Source organism: Narcine bancroftii, chromosome 3 (assembly GCF_036971445.1).
Source record: "Narcine bancroftii isolate sNarBan1 chromosome 3, sNarBan1.hap1, whole genome shotgun sequence".
In the NCBI taxonomy this organism is placed as follows: domain Eukaryota; kingdom Metazoa; phylum Chordata; class Chondrichthyes; order Torpediniformes; family Narcinidae; genus Narcine; species Narcine bancroftii.
In genome coordinates this window covers 226,263,571-226,283,578 of record NC_091471.1, presented here as the reverse complement: position 1 = coordinate 226,283,578, position 20,008 = coordinate 226,263,571, and the positions used below count along the sequence as shown (strand labels likewise).

Genomic DNA, 20,008 nt, shown 5'->3' with positions numbered 1-20,008 from the left:
ACCCACACTCCTGTTCGGCTCCGAATCATGGGTCCTCTACCGGCACCACCTACGGCTCCTAGAACGCTTCCACCAGCGTTGTCTCCGCTCCATCCTCAACATCCATTGGAGCACTTTCATCCCTAGCGTCAAGGTACTCGAGATGGCAGAGGTCGACAGCATCGAGTCCACGCTGCTGAAGATCCAGCTGCGCTGGATGGGTCACGTCTCCAGAATGGAGGACCATCGCCTTCCCAAGATCGTGTTATATGGCGAGCTCTCCACTGGCCACCGTGACAGAGGTGCACCAAAGAAAAGGTACAAGGACTGCCTAAAGAAATCTCTTGGTGCCTGCCACATTGACCACCGCCAGTGGGCTGATAACGCCTCAAACCGTGCATCTTTGCGCCTCACAGTTTGGCGGGCAGCAACCTCCTTTGAAGAAGACCGCAGAGCCCACCTCACTGACAAAAGGCAAAGGAGGAAAAACCCAACACCCAACCCCAACCAAACAATTTTCCCCTGCAACCGCTGCAACCGTGTCTGCCTGTCCCGCATCGGACTTGTCAGCCACAAACGAGCCTGCAGCTGACGTGGACTTTTTACCCCCTCCATAAATCTACGTCCGCGAAGCCAAGCCAAGGAAAAAGAAGATTGGATGAACCAAATTGGTAAGGGTAATGAGGAAGAGGATTTCTTAGAATGTATACGGGATTGTTTTCTAAATAAGCATGTTGCGTCACTGCCGAGGGAACAAGCCATTCTAGACTGGGTATTGAGTAGTGGAGAAGGGTTAATTAACAATCTTGTGAGGAATCCCATGGGCAAGAGTGACCACAATATCGTGGAATTCTTCATTAGAATGTAATGTGACAGAGTTGACTCAGATACAAAGGTTCTGAATTTGAAGAGGGGTGACTTTGATGGTATGATATGTGAATTCGCTAAAATAGATTGGCAAATGGTACTTAAAGAACTAACGGTAGAAATGCAACGGCAATCGTTTAAGGATAGCTTGGAGCAAGTACAACAGATGTACATCCCAGGTTGTAAAAAGAATAAATCAAGGAGGGTAGCGGATCCGTGGCTAACAAGGGAAATCAGAGAGAGTATATAATCCAAAGAAGCAGCATATAAATTAGCCACAAAAAAAAATTCCTGATGATTGGGAGAAATTCAGAGTTCTGCAGAGGAGGACAAATGGATTAATTAGGAAAGGGATTATGAGAGGAAGCTGGCGTGGAACATTAAAAATGACTGTAAAAGCTTTTATAGGTACATTAAGAGAAAGAGGTTAGTTAAGACAAATGTGGGTCTGTTGCGGACAGAAACTGGTGAGTTAATCATGGGGAATAAGAGTAAGGTAGACTGTTTGAATGATTACTTTAGTTCTGTCTTCACCAAGGAAGATATAACTAACCTTCAGGAAATTGTTGAGGTTTGGGGATCTAATGTGAGGGAGGGAATAAAGGAAATAATTGTAAGTTGCGAGGTTGAATTAGTTAAATTGCAGGGATTAAAGGCACCTAAATCCCCAGGACCGGATGGTCTGCATCCAAGAGTGTTGAAGGAAGAACCCCAGGAAATAGTGGATGCATTCGTGATAATTTTTCAAACTTCATTAGATACTGGATTAATTCCTGAGGATGGGAGGGTGGCCAATGTAACCCCACTCTTTAAGAAGGGAGGAAGAGAGAAACTGGGATACTACAGACCAGTTAGCCTGGCATCGGTAGTAAGAAGAGTGCTAGAATCAGTTATTAAGGATGCAATCGCAGTACATTTGGATGATACCAGTCGTGGTATCATCGAACAGAGTCAGCGTGGTTTTGTGAAGGGAAAATCATGTCTGACAAATCTAATAGAGTTTTTTGAGGATGTAACCAGTAGAGTAGATAGGGGGAAATCAGTGGATGTAGTACATCTGGACTTTAGTAAGGCATTTGTTAAGGTTCCGCACAGAAGACTAGCGTACAAATTTAAAAAGCATGTTATAGGAGGTATGGTATTAAGGTGGATAGAGAATTGGTTGATGGACAGGAAACAAAGAGTAGGTATAAATGGGTTCTTTTCAGAATGGCAGCCAGTGACTAGTGGGGTACCGTAGGGCTCCGGGCTGGGGCTACAATTATTTGCAAACTGCCAAAATGTTTGGCCTGGAAGTCAGCCTGAAGAAAACTGAGGTCCTCCATCAGCCAGCTCCCCACCATGACTACCAGCCCCCCCACATCTCCATCGGGCACACAAAACTCAAAACAGTCAACCAGTTTACCTATCTCGGCTGCACCATTTCATCGGATGCAAAGATCGACAACGAGATAGACAACAGACTCGCCAAGGCAAATAGCGCCTTTGGAAGACTACACAAAAGAGTCTGGAAAAACAACCAACTGAAAAACCTCACAAAGATTAGCGTATACAGAGCCGTTGTCATACCCACACTCCTGTTCGGCTTCGAATCATGGGTCCTCTACCGGCATCACCTACGGCTCCTAGAACGCTTCCACCAGCGTTGTCTCTGCTCCATCCTCAACATTCATTGGAGCGACTTCATCCCTAACATCGAAGTACTCGAGATGGCAGAGACCGACAGCATCGAATCCACGCTGCTGAAGATCCAACTGCGCTGGGTAGGTCACATCTCCAGAATGGAGGACCATCGCCTTCCCAAGATCGTGTTATATGGCGAGCTCTCCACTGGCCACCGTGACAGAGGTGCACCAAAGAAGAGGTACAAGGACTGCCTAAAGAAATCTCTTGGTGCCTGCCACATTGACCACCGCCAGTGGGCTGATATCGCCTCAAACCGTGCATCTTGGCACCTCACAGTTCGGCGGGCAGCAACCTCCTTTGAAGAAGACCGCAGAGCCCTCCTCACTGACAAAAGACAAAGGAGGAAAAACCCAACACCCAACCCCAACCAACCAATTTTCCCTTGCAACCGCTGCAACCGTGTTTGCCTGTCCCGCATCGGACTTGTCAGCCACAAACGAGCCTGCAGCTGACGTGGACATTACCCCTCCATAAATCTTCGTCCGCGAAGCCAAGCCAAAGAGAAAGAGATTAACGACTTTGATGTGGGAATAGATAGCAATATCACAAAATTTGCAGACGACACAAAGTTGGGTCACGGGGTTTGCTGTGTTGAGGATGCTAGGAGGGTGCAGAGCGATTTGGACAAGTTAGGCGAGTGGGCCAAGATGTGGCAGATGCAATATAATGTGGATAAATGCAAGGTTATCCACTTTGGAGGTAAGAACAGGAAAGAGGACTATTATCTAAATGGTATCTGTTTAGGAAAAGGGGAGATGCAGAGAGACTTGGGTGTTGTTGTGCATCAGTCATTGAAAGTGGGCATGTAGGTGCAGCAGGCGGTGAGGAAGGCGAATTCTATGTTGGCATTCATAGCAAGAGGATTTAACCATATAACCATATAACCACTTACAGCACAGAACAGGCCAGTTCGGCCCTACTAGTCCATGCCGTAACAAATCCCCACCCTCCTAGTCCCACTGACCAGCGCCCGGTCCATACCCCTCCAGTCCTCTCCTATCCATGTAACTATCTAGTCTTTCCTTAAATGTAACCAATGATCCCGCCTCGACCACATCTGTCGGAAGCTTATTCCACATCCCCACCACCCTTTGCGTAAAGAAATTTCCCCTCATGTTCCCCTTATAATTTTCCCCCTTCAATCTTAAACCATGCCCTCTTGTTTGAATCTCCCCCACTCTTAATTGAAAAAGCCTATCCACGTTTACTCTGTCTGTCCCTTTTAAAATCTTAAACACCTCTATCAAGTCCCCTCTCAATCTTCTACGCTCCAGAGAAAAAAGCCCCAGTCTGCACAACTTTTCCCTGTAACTCAAACCTTGAAATCCTGTCAACATTCTCGTGAACCTTCTCTGCACTCTCTCTATTTTGTTTATATCTTTCCTATAATTTGGTGACCAAAATTGTACACAGTACTCCAAATTTGGCCTCACCAATGCCTTGTACAATTTCATCATAACCTCCCTACTCTTGAATTCAATACTCCGATTTATGAAGGCCAACATTCCAAATGCCTTCTTCACCACACCATCTACCTGAGTATCAGCCCTGAGGGTACTATTAACCACAACTCCTAAATCCATTTGTTGCTCTGCTCGTCTCAATAGCCTACCATTTAATGCATATGACTTATTTAGATTTGCGTACCGGAGTACAGAGATCCTGGTACAGCTGTACAGTGCCTTGGTGAGACCACACCTGGAGTACTGCGTGAAGTTTTGGTCTCCTTATCTGAGGAAGGACATCCTTGCCATGGAGGGGGTGCACAGAAGGTTCACTAGACTGATACTAGGGATGGAAGGACTTGCACATGAAGAAAGGTTGGATAAACTAGGCTTGTATGCTCTGGAATTTGGAAGATTGAAGGGGATCTTAGAGAATCATAAAAATTCTTAAGGGTTTAGACAGACTAGATGCAGGAAGGTTGTTTCCAGTGCTGGGACAAACTAGAACCAGGGGTCACAGTTTAAGAATAAGGGGGAAGTTTTTTAGGACTGAGATGAGGATAACTTTCTTCTCTCAGAAGCTGGTGGATCTGTGGAATTCTTTGCCACAGGAAGTAGTTGAGGCTGTTTCCTTGTCAATATTTAAGAGTCGGTTAGATTTGGCCCTTGTGGCTAAAGGGATCAGGGAATATGGGGAGAAGGCAGGAACCGGGTGGTGATCAGCCATGATCAAAATGAATGGCGGTGTAGGCTTGAAGGGCCAAATGGCCTACTACTCCAATTATTTTTTGTGTTTCTATAAGTTCTTAAGAAAATCTTAATTTTTTTTCCCTACAAGTGCTAATGTGCTTCAGTGTGTGAAAAAAATATAATAAAAGACAATCAGGTTTATGAGGTAAATACCATTAACGATTATATACCAAGGACCATATTCATCTCTTTGAGCAGCACGCTTTGACATTGACATACTTTGTTGCTCCATCTCCAGTTATTCTTTAGGTAATAATGAGATTTTTGTCTTTAACTTTGTGTGCCTGGAGTCTCATGATGGAGTAGTGGCTGGTTGAGAGGAACCAGCCCTCTCCAGAGAAAAGAAAAAAAAATGTGTGAAAAACAGAGCTCAATAAACATAAAATACAGGAAGAGAAAGATAAAGTTACAGAGAAGAGACAGAAGATGGCACCTAAAAGAGAAAAAGTAAGAATAACAGAGAAAAGGGAAGAAGGAAAATTACTGGAGAAGAAAGAAGAAGGCCTTACCTGCACGTCGGAGCAGAGAGCCACCGTGGAGAGGAGCGGCCAATCTCAGGTGTTGGTGAGTCCCCAGAGAAGCGGTGTCCTCCTGACCAGTGGACTTCAAAAATGGCTCTCAGAGCCAAGAAGAGGTGCGCAACTGCACATGCGCGAAGAGTTGCGCATGCGCAGTGCGCAGGTAAAAGAAAAGGTTAATGCCAGTGGGAGGGGGACTCAGCTGAGGAGCGGCCAGCTGAGAATTGCCCAGTATCGGGGCGTTTGGCTCGGGGAAGTAAGAAAGAAGAAAAGAAGAGTGGTGAGAAAGAAAATGAAGGGCTGGAAGAGGATGAGCGGCAACGGGGCAACCGGCAGGGGAACGATCTGCGGCAGGAGGCTCAGCAGCAGGTCGGCCTGCAGCAGGGGGCCCAGCAGCGGGTCGACCTTCAGTGGGAGGCCCAACAACGGGTCGACCTGCAGCAGGAGGCCTAACAGCATTAGACACAGCTGCTGAAGGCCCAGCAAGGATGCAGAAGCAGCTCACCAGAGAAGGATAAAGATACACAGATTCAGAGAAGAGAAGAAGATGACACAGACATAGATATAGACACAGAAGAAGAGGAGGAAGAAACCAAGAATTTCAAAGGAAAGAAAGTAAAATAGAAGGACAAAATTTAGATAGAGCCATTTTTGAAGAACAAATGAGGTCATTAAAAGAATGGCTATCATTAAAATTTAGTTCAATCAAAAGAAAAATGAAAAGAGCTGAAGACAATGCAAAGCTTAGAGTTAGTCATGACTGAAATAGGGAAAAGAGTAGAAAATGTGGAGGAATGAGAAGCTGCTGTAGAAATGGAGATAAATGATTGAAGAGGGAAGTTGGAAGAGAGCAAAAAAAAATTAAAGAGACACAAGATTTATTGTCATAAAAAATTGATGTATTGGAAAATTACAGTAGATGAAACAACATAAAAATAGTGGGCCTGAAAGAAGGCAAAGAAGGGTCAGATATGAAGGAATTTATAAAAGGATGGATCCTGAAGATGCTGGGAATGACAGATTCACATGAAGAAATCGAAAGGGCGCATAGAGCACTAGCACCGAAACCGCCACCACATCAAAATCCGAGATCCATATTAGTAAAACTTCTAAGATATACAACAAGAGAAAACATACTGGAGCAGGCAAGAAAGAAGGTTAGAGAAGACAATAAGCCTTTGGAATATAAAGGACAAAAAATTTTTTTTTACCCAGATATAAGCTTAGAACTTTTAAAGAAGAGGAAGGTATTCAACACAGCAAAAACAATCTTATGGAAGAAAAGTTATATCCAGCAGTACTCAAAGTATTTATTCCTGAGGAATGGAATAGACTGTTCTTGGACCCAAAGAAAGCCCAAGAATTTGCTGAACATTTGAGGGAAAGGAGAAGAGAAGAGGAGGAGGAGTGACAAGAAGGATGACTGGCAAGAAAATATACCAAAATATGTAAAAATATAAAGATAATGTATATATAAAGGTTTAAAGATGGATAAGAGAAGGGGAAGAAGGGGTAAAAAAAGAGAGTTTTGTTATATGTATAGGAAAATAGTGTTCTGGGGGGGGTCTGGGGGTGGGAGAATAATGGTCACTGCGAAATTGGTTGATGCTTGCGAGTAAGTTGGCAAACCGAATGGAAAGGGGAGTTGTGGTTGCCGTCAAAGGACAAGGGGAAATCCAAGGAGGGGAGGTTTATTTGGGGTTAAAGGGTTATTGCTTGTGGGGATTGTTGGGGTATTTCATGTCCTAAGTGCGTTGTCATATATTGAGATTAAAAAGGAAAACTTTAATAACAATAATGGAAAAAAAAGGGGATGGAGGTGGTGAAGAGGTGGAAAAGAAGTGAAAATAAAATATAAGATGGCCACTGGACTATATGACTATAAACATTAACGGAATATATAACTAATTTTAAATGTATCCCATAGGAAAAAAAAATCACATATAATTTAAAAGACAAAGTTACAATGTTTGAAAAAACATGGGAACCATACATGGAACATAACAGAAAGAGCAGGCCTCAGACTAAAATAATAATAAGATAAACACAATTAGATTTAATGTGTATAAGTAGATGATATGTCTCTTTTGATTATATTCCTTTTGTATAAAGATATTGTTTCATTATATTTTATATGTTCAATATTTACTATTTTTGGTGGGAAGGGGGTAGGGAGAGATGGGGGGAAAAAAGAGAAAATGTCACTGTGAATATTTAAAGAGATGCATCTGTAAATATATTGGTTGATATGGTTCATAGTGCGATAAATAAAGAATTACAAAAAATAACCTTGTGTGCCTTAATACTCTCATATTTGAAGTACTTTCTGAAATATCCAAGAAATCGGCACCTTTTAAAGCCCAGGAAAGCTTCACCTAAAACTGGAGTTAAACAAGATTTAAAAAAAAATATTTAGACATGCCGGCTCTTCTGGCCCACAAGCCCGTGTTTCCCAAATACCCTAATTAATCTGCAACCCTAGTACGTTTCGAACAGCGGGAGGAAACCGGAGACGCCGGGAGAATATACAAACACCTTACCGACAGCACTGGGCCACCACACTGTGATGGTGTTGTGCTAACCAGGGCGATGCTGGAGACCTGGAAAGTCCTCCAGGTGACCAGTCATTTAGTTTCCATATGCCATTCTTACACTGACATGTCTGTCCGTACTAAGTTGAGGCTGCACGTAAATTGGAGGAACAATACCTGATATTCCAGCTGACACTCTCCAACCAGATAGCATTAATATCGAATTCTCCATTTTCCCCACCCCCCTTCTTTTTTATTCTCCTCTCAGTTTTCCTCATCCCTCTGACTCCTCTCCTTTTTTCCCTGCCCATCAATTTACCCCTTCCTTCTTTGAGCTCCCCACCCCACCTTTCCTCCCATCTGAGAACACCTTTCTCAGCCATCTGCCCCCCTTCGCTGATCGTGTCTTAGCTCCTCCTACCTGCATTCACCTCTGTCGTGCACTATCAGTAACTACCAAGTCTAGGCTGAGGGAGCGATAGGCTTTAATATACAGAAGAACCTTGCTTGCCCAGATCCAGGCATAGGTATGGAGGGAAGGGAGAGGTGGGTCGACCTTTATGGCCCAAGACCACAGGGAGGAGTCATAGGGTATGAGTCATCAGTGGGCAGGCCAGCTCCATATATACAGTAGTTAACAATAGCTATATACAATGGAGGAAACATATCACCACAACCTAACATCCCTAAACTTTTGCACCTCCTCCCATACCCCTCCGCCCCACCTCCTGATCCACCTCATTCAAGAGTTTGCTTGTTATTGGCATCCCCTGAAGAAGGGCTCAGGCCTGAAACATCGTCCGCCCCTTTGCCTTTCCAAGGACGCTGCCCAATCTGCTGAGATCCTTGAACGCTTTTGTGTATTGTTCCTGCAAAACCCTCAGTGATGTTTCTCTGGAGAGGGGGTGGCAGCAAATCCTTGCACAGTACAATAGATGACAAATTGAGTGTTACCGTTTTCTGGGCAGTCTGTAATTAAGTCTTTTGTGGTGAATGATTTAAAATGAAGCAAAGCCAAGATTTGCTCAGCACCAAGAAGAAAGAGACACATTTCATGATGTTTTTAGGCTGCATAATGTTCTGCTGGAGACTGATAACTGCATTGTAGTGGGCTCTCTGTTGTACTTCTGATCAAACGGTGTTAATTTGTAACCTTGTATTAATATGATCAATACATACATTTCACTTTATTGTCTCATAATTTCCTTACCTAACTAAGTAATATAAAAAATGAAAGAGATTCTCCATACAAATACACCATTTCATCTGCTCATCGAACCCTCAGCACTTCCTAACCAATTGAACTCTGTAGCATATGTCCTCATCCACGGGGGAGAAGTCATAGGGTATGAGTCATCAGTGGGCATATGTACTTTATTTTGAGGACACGCATGTGAGCTCACAGCACAAGGATCTGACAAAATAAGAGCTCTTCAGATAAATGGCATAGTTTAATTAAAGGAAAATGGTTGTCTGTGATATGACGGGTGCTCTCTACCCTTGAAGCAGTATTGTGAAATCACTGTATTCACCAGTACAGTCTCCGCTTTTCATTGTCTGAAAGGCTGCGCCCTTAACAGCGTCGGGTACCCATCTTTCATTGTCTAAAAAGCTGCGTCCTTAACAGCATAGGGTCACCGCCTTTCAATGTCTGAAAGGTTGCGCCCTTAACAGCGTAGGGTACCCATCTTTCAATGACTGAAAGGTTGCGCCTTTAACTGCGTTGGGTACCTGGCTTTCAATGTCCGAAAGAGTTGCACCCTTAATAGCAGAGGGTCCTCGCATTTCAATGTCTGAAGAGTTGCGCCTTAACAGCGTAGGGCTTCCGCTTATTCTCCAACAAAATATTGCACTGTTGGCAGTGTTGCACCCCTCATTTTAAACTGAGAATGTAGTCCACACAGAAGCATTACACTCCTTTCGTTACTACAGTGAATTGTCATCCTAGCCTCGATAACCCTGTTGTCACTTGTCTCCAATATTACCAAACATTGTTACTTAGTGTTCCTGTGCTTTATACTTCAGCAGCATTGATTGGGGCAACAAAAAGCTGTATGGGATTTCCCAAGAAATAACATAATGGATATTTGCTGCAATGAGAGTGAGAATTCTTTGACTAGATCAGGCAGGCTTAAATAGTTGTTCCATTTATAAAAGAGCTCCCAGGTTTTTTTGGGAAACCTCTGCGGTGGCTTCTGTTGACTGTGGAACCTCGATGTACGCAAACGATTCAATCAACTGTATGAAATGGAAAAAAAAGAGTGTTCTGTGAATTCTATATCATACAGCACAGTAACAGGCCATTTCCGCCCATGAGTCCGTACCGCTCAATTAACCTACACCCCCTGTGCGTTTTGAACGGTGGGAGGAAACTAGAGCCCCCGGGAAAAACCCATGCAGACATGGGGCGAGCGTACAAACTCCTTACAGAAAGCATGGGATTCGAACCCCAGTCCCGATCGTTGGTTCTGTACAGGTGTTGCGCTGACTGCTACGCCAAACATGTTGACCATATAAAGGATGGTGAATAAGTACTTGCATAACCTTCAATGGCATGTACATCAGATCACATTAAGACCATTTGGGCTCTTTTATAAACCATTCTCTGCCATTCCCTTTCATACTTTAAATTGCATTGATGTATTATATGATTATATCAAGTAAGTAAGTATACAGTATTACATAGAACAGAACCACATATGGTCTTCAGTGATTTGAACTCATCATCCATATCCTCCATTCCCAGCATATTCGTGTCTCCATCTAAAAGCTTCTTGAATGCTCCTGTTGTATCTGCTTCCACCACTTCACCTGTAAGTCCATTCCAGGCACCTCCCACATTACTTACAAAAAACAAATCCCTCACATCTCCGTTAAACTTACCCCTCTCTCACAACAGGGAAGTCTAACATGGGTAGGAATGACTCACTTAATGGTAGCAATCTGGGGAGTGTTGTACAACAGAGGAAACTAGAAGGACAGATAAATTGTACCTTGAAAATGGCATCAGAATATAGGGCAATCATTGTCTTTTGGCACATTGGCATTCATCAGGCATAGTACTGAGTGTAGAAGGTGGGAGGCCATGTTGCAGTCTTAGAAGACATTGGTGGGGCCCCCATTTGGAGTATTGTGTTCAGTTTTGGTCACTGTGCCATAAGAAAGATGCCAGGCTGGAGAGAGGGTGCAGACAAGATTTGCACAAATGTTGCCAGGACTCGGGGTCCTGAGCTATCACGAGAGGTTGAGCAGGCTAGAGATTTCTTCCTTCAGAGGAATTCATCGGATGAATGCAGGGTCTTTTGCCCAGAGTAGGGTGATCAATAATCAGAGAATGTAAGGGGAGGGGAAGAGAGGAGATTAAATAGGAAAATGAAGAGTGCCTTTTTTTTACGCAGAAGGTGGTAGGTGTACGGAATGGGCTGATGGAGGAAATGGTTGAAGCAGGTACTATTGCAAAGTTTAAGGAGAATTTGGATGGATACCTGAATAGGATGTGTTTAGAAAGATATATGTCAAATAGGGGCAGGTGGGAACTGGTGTGGGATATTGTGATGGGCCATTAGGGCTGAAGGACCTGTTTCTACATGGGGTGACTATGATTGGAGGCCTGTCACAGGTATTGGTGCTGGGTCCACATTGTTTGTCATCAATATTAATGATTTACTATGTTACAGATTATAATGTTGAGTGTGATTGTGGAGGAGATGTTGCTCCCCATCTTCTCTAATTGTGGTCTGATAGACAGGAAGTCAAGGATCCAGATGCAGATGGTGGCTCTGAGGCCTCGGTCCTGATGTTGGGGGTATGCTTGGGCCTATGGTATTGAAAGTGACACTGTTACCACTGAACAATCTGACACGTGTCCTCGGCATCCAGGTGCTCTTGAGTCGAACGGAAAGCTCGGGGGTTGGCATGTGCAGTGGGTCTTGACTGGCTGGGGGGCTCAAGGTGATGAGAACCATGACTAGACTCTCAAGGTAGTTCATGACGGTGGATGTCAAAATCACTTAGGCCCGTTGTTAATGCTTACTTCCATTCTGGTGTGATGGTGGCCTTCTTAAAGCAAGTAGGGACTTTTAGCCAATTCTAGGTAAAGACTAAAGAAGTGTGTGAGCACATCTGCCTGTTGACCTGCACAGGCTCTCAGCACAAACCCCAGGACTCCAACTGACTGGTCCTTTCCATGGAATTATCTTCTGTAAGGTTTAGGTTCATTAACATCCGACTACCTACCCAGCCAGACAAAACACACACAGACAGACAGACACAAGCAGATACAGGCACACAGACACACACACACACACACACACACACACACACACACACACACACACACACACACACACAAAAGAAATATATATATTCATAAAGATATAATTAAAATAAATATATAAATATTTTGGGATGATTTACTTGGTTACAGGATACTGTTCATCCGTCTCAGAGCCTGCAGGAAGAAGCTATTTGCCAGACTGGCAGTCCTGATTTTGTTGCCCCTGGGGCAAAGATACTGTGTGCTGGATGGAAAGGGCCCTCTATAATTCTTTGAGACCTATTCAAACAATGCTGCTGGTAAATGTCATCAGGAGAGGAAAGGGGAGATCCCAGTGATCTTCTTGGCCGTTTGGACGGCCCTCTGTATTGACCTCTAGTCCGATGCTTTGCAACTACCATCCCACACAATGATCCAGCCAGGCAGGGCATTCTCAGTTGTGTTCTTGCAAAATGTTGTGAAACTCGAAAGTCTCCAGATGCTGTGATTAAAGTAAAATCAGAAAGATGCTAAAGGAACTCAGCAGGTCCTGCAGCATCCATAGCAGGTAAAGATATATACCTTGAAGAAGGCCTCAGGCCTGAAACGTTGGTTTTGCACCTTTACCTCCTGTGAACACAACAAGACTTGCTCCTCCAGCATTTCTGTGTTTTTTCCCTGTAAAATGTCAAGATGGGGGCCAGTAGCCTTAACCTTAGGAAGTCCTGCTAATGAGGAGGTGGGTCCAGGATAGGTTATCCTTTAAAGGAACTTTGAGCTCGCCACTCTATCCATGATGGAGCCATTGATGAATAATGGAGAGAGGTCGGCCTTTGTCCTCCTGAAGTCCACACTCGTCTCCTTTATCTTGTCCACATTGAGACACGCACTGTGGTTCTTGCAGCATTTAACGAGCCTCCCCAATCTCTATTCATTGTTGCCGATCCAACTACTGTTGTATCATCTGCAAACTTGATGATACTCTTTGAACTAAATCTGGCAATGCAGTCATGAGTCACCGATACAAACTGTCACTGGCTGAGCACACAGTGTGATGGACATTCAAATTTTGCTGCCAACCTGGAAGCCCAGAATCCAGTTGTAGACCCAATGAAGACAGTTTATCCTCTAGCCTCTGGGGTACAATTGGTTTGAAGTCAAAGATCTGCAGCCTGGCACACGAGGCATCATTTTCTGGGTGGACCAAGGCAGAGTGGAGGGTCAAGACTATTGCATCATTCATAGACTGGCTTGGATGGTAAGCAAATTAGAATGGGCCCAATGATGCTGGAAGGTGCAATTACCAGCCAGACACAGTCAGAGGTCAGAGCCACTGGGCGGTAGCCATTTGGTCCATCTTCTGTTGCTCTCTCAGGCACCAGAAGGATGGCTGCCCTGAATCCTGCGGGGACAGTGGACTGCTGCGGTGATATGTTGAAGAGGTCCAGGAGGACCTCTGTCAGCTGGGCCGCATAATCCCTCAGCACCCAACCAGGGCCTGTTGCATGGTCCTTAGCCATGGGTATAACAGCGCTTGTCAGAGCTTAGGTGCGCATCTCCTCTCTGTTGGCCCTTTGTGTGAAGTGAGCAAAGAACATGATTAACTGCATTCTGTGCTTCTGGGCATTACTTTGTACTCCTTGACAGCATGTATGCCTTGCCATATTTGCCATGTGTCCATTCCCTCCTGTAGTAACCTTTGCTTAAATTGGACAATCTCTTTTGTGGGAAACTGGTGTGTGTCTGCTCCCCTACACTTGCTTGCCCTCTTGAGTGTCAGCTATTAGGGAACACCTTTTGATCTACTTGTAGAGGGTTGGAATGCATTTTTGAATAATATATAGGAGCAGAAGTAGGCCATTTGGCCCATCAAATCTCCTCCTCCATTCCATTATGAGCTGATCCATTCTCCCTCACGCCACTCCCCTGCCTTCTCTCCTGACTATTCGGGTAGCTCTCTGAAATACACCCAATGACCTGGCCTTCTGTGACTTGCGTCCCTCTCCCTTATTTGTTCTGCATCTTGCACTGTCAGCACCTGCGCCTTCTTAGGCATTGACTGGGGTTTCCAATGAAGTGGTTGAGAGCCCCAGGATACGTTTTCAAGGTCTGCCTGAATGCTGGAGGGTTCGAAGTTCATTGGGACAGTGGCAAGGAGGGCTGATTATTAACTGCAAATTTGCGACTTCCAGTTGGAATATTTTGTCGGAGGACTGACAATTACTTTGCATTGTTTTTATCAGTTTGCCATGAATCCTGCTTGACATGTCATGGACCTTCAGAGAATAATTGCCTTCGCTGCAGGGATCCGTCACATCAGCTGAAAGGTGGTGCCTGCGTCGCCAGCTGTGGAACTGGCTATTTCGTAAAGGAAGGAAGCTGTCATGGTAGGCCCAACCTCTCCGAAAGGACTTCTGTGTTTGCATAATAAAATGCTCCTTAATTTGAAAATATTTGATTTGCTGCCTTCGCTTTAATAGCTAAAGTAATGTTCTGCTGAATTAACGAGCCACAACTGTGCCAGTAATTATTCTGTCGTGTAAGGAGAATGGTGACGACTAACGGTGGGAGAGGCACTGGCCTTTGTTGCCAAGAGATGATTGCTTAATGCAGCTGGTGTTGCCAGCTTTCTCTTTACGGCTCTGGGCAAACTGAGTACTCAGCTGTCTGGAGAGGCTGACGATACATTTCTCTGAACACCAATCTGTGTCCATTATCCATGGACACTGGGCAAGGTGCATCATCTCAAGAGGAAATGCTCAGAGTAACTTACAGGCGGACGTGCATGAGCTTGTACAGATTTGCATGAAGGAACAGATTCCAAATGATCCACTGAACAAATTCACTATCAATGCAAACATGACATTTATCAGTGAAAAAAAAAATTCGCTGCCAGCATCCTGAAATACATTTTACTCCATTTTCCACTTGTACATCTTTTTTTTCAAATATTAACTTTATTCCCTTTGAAAAGTTAATACAGTAAAATCCCTGTTATCTAGAATTCAAGCAATGGGCAAAAAAAAAGGAAAATAAATGGGTAAAAAAAAATGGAAATTTAAAATTGGCGTGCCTCGCCATTAGCTCTCCATTTACGCAGCACCCGTTCTCAAGCAGCCGGAAAATACACTTACTCGGCATCTGCCAATCCCTGTAGGTACCGGATTCCAGGGATTTTATTGTATGCTGGATTTTTTTTCTAAAATTCTGACTAGGTTACTCAGTTTGGTCTGATGAATTTTGAAGATGATGACACAAACTATATTTTCTCCTGGTCTTGGTGATGCAATATTTGCTTAGTTTTGAAGATTTTATTTTTGCACCGTTGACTTGGCTAGGGAATTCACCCGAGCGACACTGAAAAATCAAGCATTGCGCAGGCGAGCGTTAAGAGTACCCCTTATCCGAAATCCAGCATGATGCCAAGAGTGGGAAAATTCCGCACCTGCCCCCACTTGCCCGTGTCGGGCTCTGACGCTCTGTTGGCGCCAGATTGTTACCAACCATCGTCACTCCTAGACCTATGTGCATTACCCACTGTGTTTTGTGCCATTCAGCAGCACTTACAGTATTTGGTGCTGCATTTATCTTTTGTTAGCAGAGATCAAGTTTTAGCGGGAGTCTGAAAGTTGTTGCTGTTTACCAGCTGATACAGGTTTTCTGCTGATGCTACTGTGCTCCTTAGTTACCTTAAGCACATTATTCCAAAATCCAAAAAAATTCCAGAATCCAAAACATTTCTGGTCCCATGCATTTCGCATAAGGGGTACTCGACCTGCACCTGTGTTGAGCAATTATGCATACATTTCTGGTGTAAGGTTTTCTTGTGCATGAGAGTTGTTCTGGCATCTATCTCATCCAATTAAAATAAAAATTTTCACATCTGCATTAAAAAATAAACATACATTTGTCTTATTCAAGATAATAAAGTGATTTAAGCTCGCCCCCCCCCCCCAATAATAATTCGGCCCCAAAGAAAAGAAGAAAGAAAACATCTGGATATTAAAATAAAGATAAAAAAAATTAAACTATCACCGAAGCCTATCTCATCCAAATATCATCAGAAATAGTGTCCATCCAAAATTTGTCTTCATCCAGATTTTTACCACAGTGACCAACCACAGAAGAACCACCTTTTATAGTGTGGGGGAGGGGGGAAACGAATGCGGATATTCTCCACCTTTGCATCACTCCATTTACCTTTGTCAAATCTCCAAGGGTGGATTCAACAGGCGAACTCCGATCCATCTGGAGGGCGCACTCAAAGGTGGAGTGAAGTTGCTCCACCTCCTCCGTAAAGAGGCCCTTTGAAAGCGGCTGCAAGGGGCCGGGCTGATGACGTCGTCAGGCCTCGACCCAAGCGCGAATGTTAAAGCGCTCAGTGTATTCAGACGCAGGGCAATAGCAACCACGATTTGTCTCGAAAAGAACATTACTCCGTTCATATTAGCGATGGCTAAAGTTTTTTTGTTCTTTTGGGTGGGAGGGAATGTCTATATTAATTTTTCACTTGCCAGCGCGTTATGTTTGGTGTCACGGTGACGACGACTGCGCCATGTAGCATTCTCATAATTTATGCTGTACGCCGATCACCCTTCCGCTGACAAAATTGACCTTTGTTAGGTCTGCTTTGTTCATGAATGAGTGAGACAAACACCAGACTGAGTCGAAATCAGGGTTCTTTGTTCTTTATTACCGGATTGTAACACTTGCAACTAACAATGTTAGTTGGAGAATGCATTCTGCCGTTATCAGCAAAATGGTGATTTTTTATACCCTTGGATACGTGCTTAGAACATCATCATATCATTACTTGTCCAATGACTAAAACTGTTGCTATCCTTTCCCTGCTAGCTTCCTGCCTCTCAATCCATCAATGTCTCTCTTATCTTGTAAGTACAAGGATGCATTCACATCTTGTTACAGCCCTGCACAGGGTAACTCCTTACACATTCCCATCTCATGATGTTTTACCTTACACCTTCCATGCCCATGGGTTTCAACAAACCTCTGCTCTTCATGTGAGAAAGAAACTTCTCCCAGCTGACCAGGGTTGTGGCCACGCTTACTTTCAGTCGGCCACTTTCAGAAATTCCAGCCCAGGGAAGCAATTGAGGTTTCTTTACAATGCATTACTTTGAGGTTGCACTCATGTCCTTGGAAGTTTCCTACCATTCTTCAGTCTTTATTCAGATACCTTACTTTTTTTTTTCTGCTTACACCTTGAAGAAGGGCTCAGGTAATGTGGCTTTACCACCTGTAGATGCTGCAAGACCAGCTGAGTCCCTCTTGCATTTCTTTGTGTTTTTACTTCCTATCAAGGAGGCCATGGAAACACTGGAGGCCAATCCACGGACACTCAGTGACTGTGAAGGCACTCTCATTTTTGCTTCTCTTTCTCCTCGTGTTCAGGGCGCCTCTGCCTTATGCAGAAAGAAGTTGAAGTATATCATGTTACATTTTTAATGTATAATTATGTGACAATAAAAGGGAATCTTGAGGAATCTTGGAGGGCTCTGTTAGGATTGCCTCTTTGAATGGGGGGGGGGGTCATCTTTTCCTTTGGTGACAGGATTTGACGGCCTCTAGAGATCCCCGACCATTAACTCAGGAGCATTCTCTTACCCTTGATAATCACTGGGACACCCCTGATCAATAAAGAATTCGCTCTGCTGGCTGCCTTTGTGATCTTATGTCAATAATGGCCACAGCAAGTAATTTGATCATTCGTGTATGCTATTCTCAAAGTAGCATAGGGAAACACAGAAGCACAATCTTCCCACTTGTGCATTAGATTTTGTAATTATCAGTATTTTTAAATGCATTTAATGGTTTTAACATCCAAACAGTAGTGCTGATGGATTTCTCGTCTAAAATCTATTTCAGCTTTATTCTGAGCTAGTTTACTCTGATGTAGGTTATGATATGCCCACCTTATTCATGTACAAAATCCTTGAATATTTCCTTTTCTTATTACCTGCTAGTTTTTCTCCATGCCCCCACCCTTTTTATTTCCTTTTGTTCATATTTCCGTTAAATATACTTCATGTCGTCATATTGCTCTATAAAGATGGCCCTTTAATCTCCCTCTTAATTCTGAGAGCATCATCTTCAATTGATGCCATTGAGTTCCTCCTCCTTATTTTGTTAAATTTTAACTTAGAGATACACCAGCCCCTTTCCATCCAGAAGCTCGAGCCGCCCAAATACACCGATAACCTACCACTCCTGTACGTTTTAAAGGGTGGGAGGAAACCCACACAGACTTGGGGAGAACTCCTCACTGTCAGTGCAGATTTGAACCCGGGTCGCTGGCACTGTAATAGCTCAAATTAACCCCAACTATGCACATGCGTGTGTGTGTGTGTGTGTGTGTGTGTGTGTGTGTGTGCGCGCTACCCAAGCCATTATAGCTTAGGCACAATTCTGGGAAGTCATTCCAAAGTTCCAGTCTTAGAAATCCTGTGTTGAAATTCAGACATTTTAACTGATGCCCAGAAGTAATCATGAAGGAGGTGGGAGAGACTGAGTGACTAGACTGATGAAAACTCACGAATCCTTGTCGAGTTTCTTGCTGAGATGTATCCTTTTGGATGACCGGTTGTCACAACTCCCCTTTTCCTTTGCGTAGGGGAAACAAAATGAGTGACTTCCACGATGCTTCCAAAACCTAGGCCTGGGTCAGTCAAAATAATTTGGTCACGATTCGATGCAGCAATTCTCCTGTTTCCTTTACCCAGATATGAGCCAATCAAAGTGACCTTTCCTTCCGACTTGGTGGATTGATAATTCCCCTGACAGGGAGAATCAGCTGAATTGTCCATTTCACACAAAGTCACTCTACCTCCCTGTTCATCAGTAATCAAAATCCTGTTTCTTGAGGTGTCCCACTCACGTGACTCTCTCACCACCTGTTTTCCTGAATGAACAACCCTTGTTCATTCTCTTCCTCCACAGCATCAACTTTGGGTATAATCTGTGCTCGGTGATGCCACCCAGTCTCTCCACAACTGTGACTGGTTGCAGCCTGTGCTAACCCTTTAAGTGAGAGTCACGCTAAATGAAACAGGAGCTCATAATAATAGCAAGTGGCTTTTGTTCCTGCCTGAATATTTTCTTGCGCCATTTGTCCGCATTTCACTTCCTCATATCACCTCTCCACTGAAATATGCGTACAAGAAATTAGGAACAGCAGTGGACCAGTTGTATCTTTCAAGGCTGCCCTGCCCATCAATACATCCGTGGCTGAACTGCTCCAGTCCTTACTTCCCCTTCTGTGCCCGCTCCCCGTTGTCTTCAATTCATCTATCTTTCGAAAATGTATCTTATTTCCTCCAAATATCTCCCGTGATCTAGCCTGTACATTTGAAAAGTCTGGAGATTCAGCATTCTCTGCAAGTAGAAATGCCTTCATTTTAAATGACTGGTCTCTTGTAACTATGTTGGCTGTTTCCTAGCTCACCCACTCGTAGAAAGTCTCAGCATCTATCCTGTTATATCCCCCAGGGTCTTGTATGTTTCAGCAAGATATTCTCTTAAGGGCCAAAGAATACAGATTCTATTATTTTAATCTGTTCATGATCAGGCAATCCTCTTATCCCAGCAGTTAATCCATTGAATCTCTCCTGGCCTGCCTCCAATGCTGTTATGTCCGTTAATAAATAAGGCCAAAATATTGGACAGAGTACTCTGGGTGTGGCAAAAGCAATTCCAACCTGCTGGAGGAACTCAACATCTGTGGGAGAAAAAGAATGGTCGACGTTTGGGACTTTCCACTGTGCCATAAACAGATGGTGTTATCTTCAGATTCCAGCAGCTATCATCTCCTGCGTGTCTACTGCATGAAAATAAGCCCTTCAGCCCACTGTCAGGAACTGATCCTGTTCCAACCCATTTGATTCTCATCAACTCCCCTGCCCATAGACTACTTGACAAGTAGTCCCAAATTAAGGATGCTCAGTCTAACTGGTTGAGCTC

The 20,008-nt window shown here is 43.9% G+C and overlaps 1 protein-coding gene across 1 annotated transcript in view; it reads left to right on the top strand.

Annotated features, from left to right (window-relative positions):
• Positions 1 to 20,008, top strand: part of fras1 (Fraser extracellular matrix complex subunit 1) — a 642,015-nt gene that overhangs the window by 286,255 nt on the left and 335,752 nt on the right. The window contains exon 15 of the mRNA XM_069926766.1: positions 14,275 to 14,418. Coding sequence (XP_069782867.1) covers positions 14,275 to 14,418 — 144 coding nt within the window. The remainder of the gene's footprint in view (positions 1 to 14,274; positions 14,419 to 20,008) is intronic.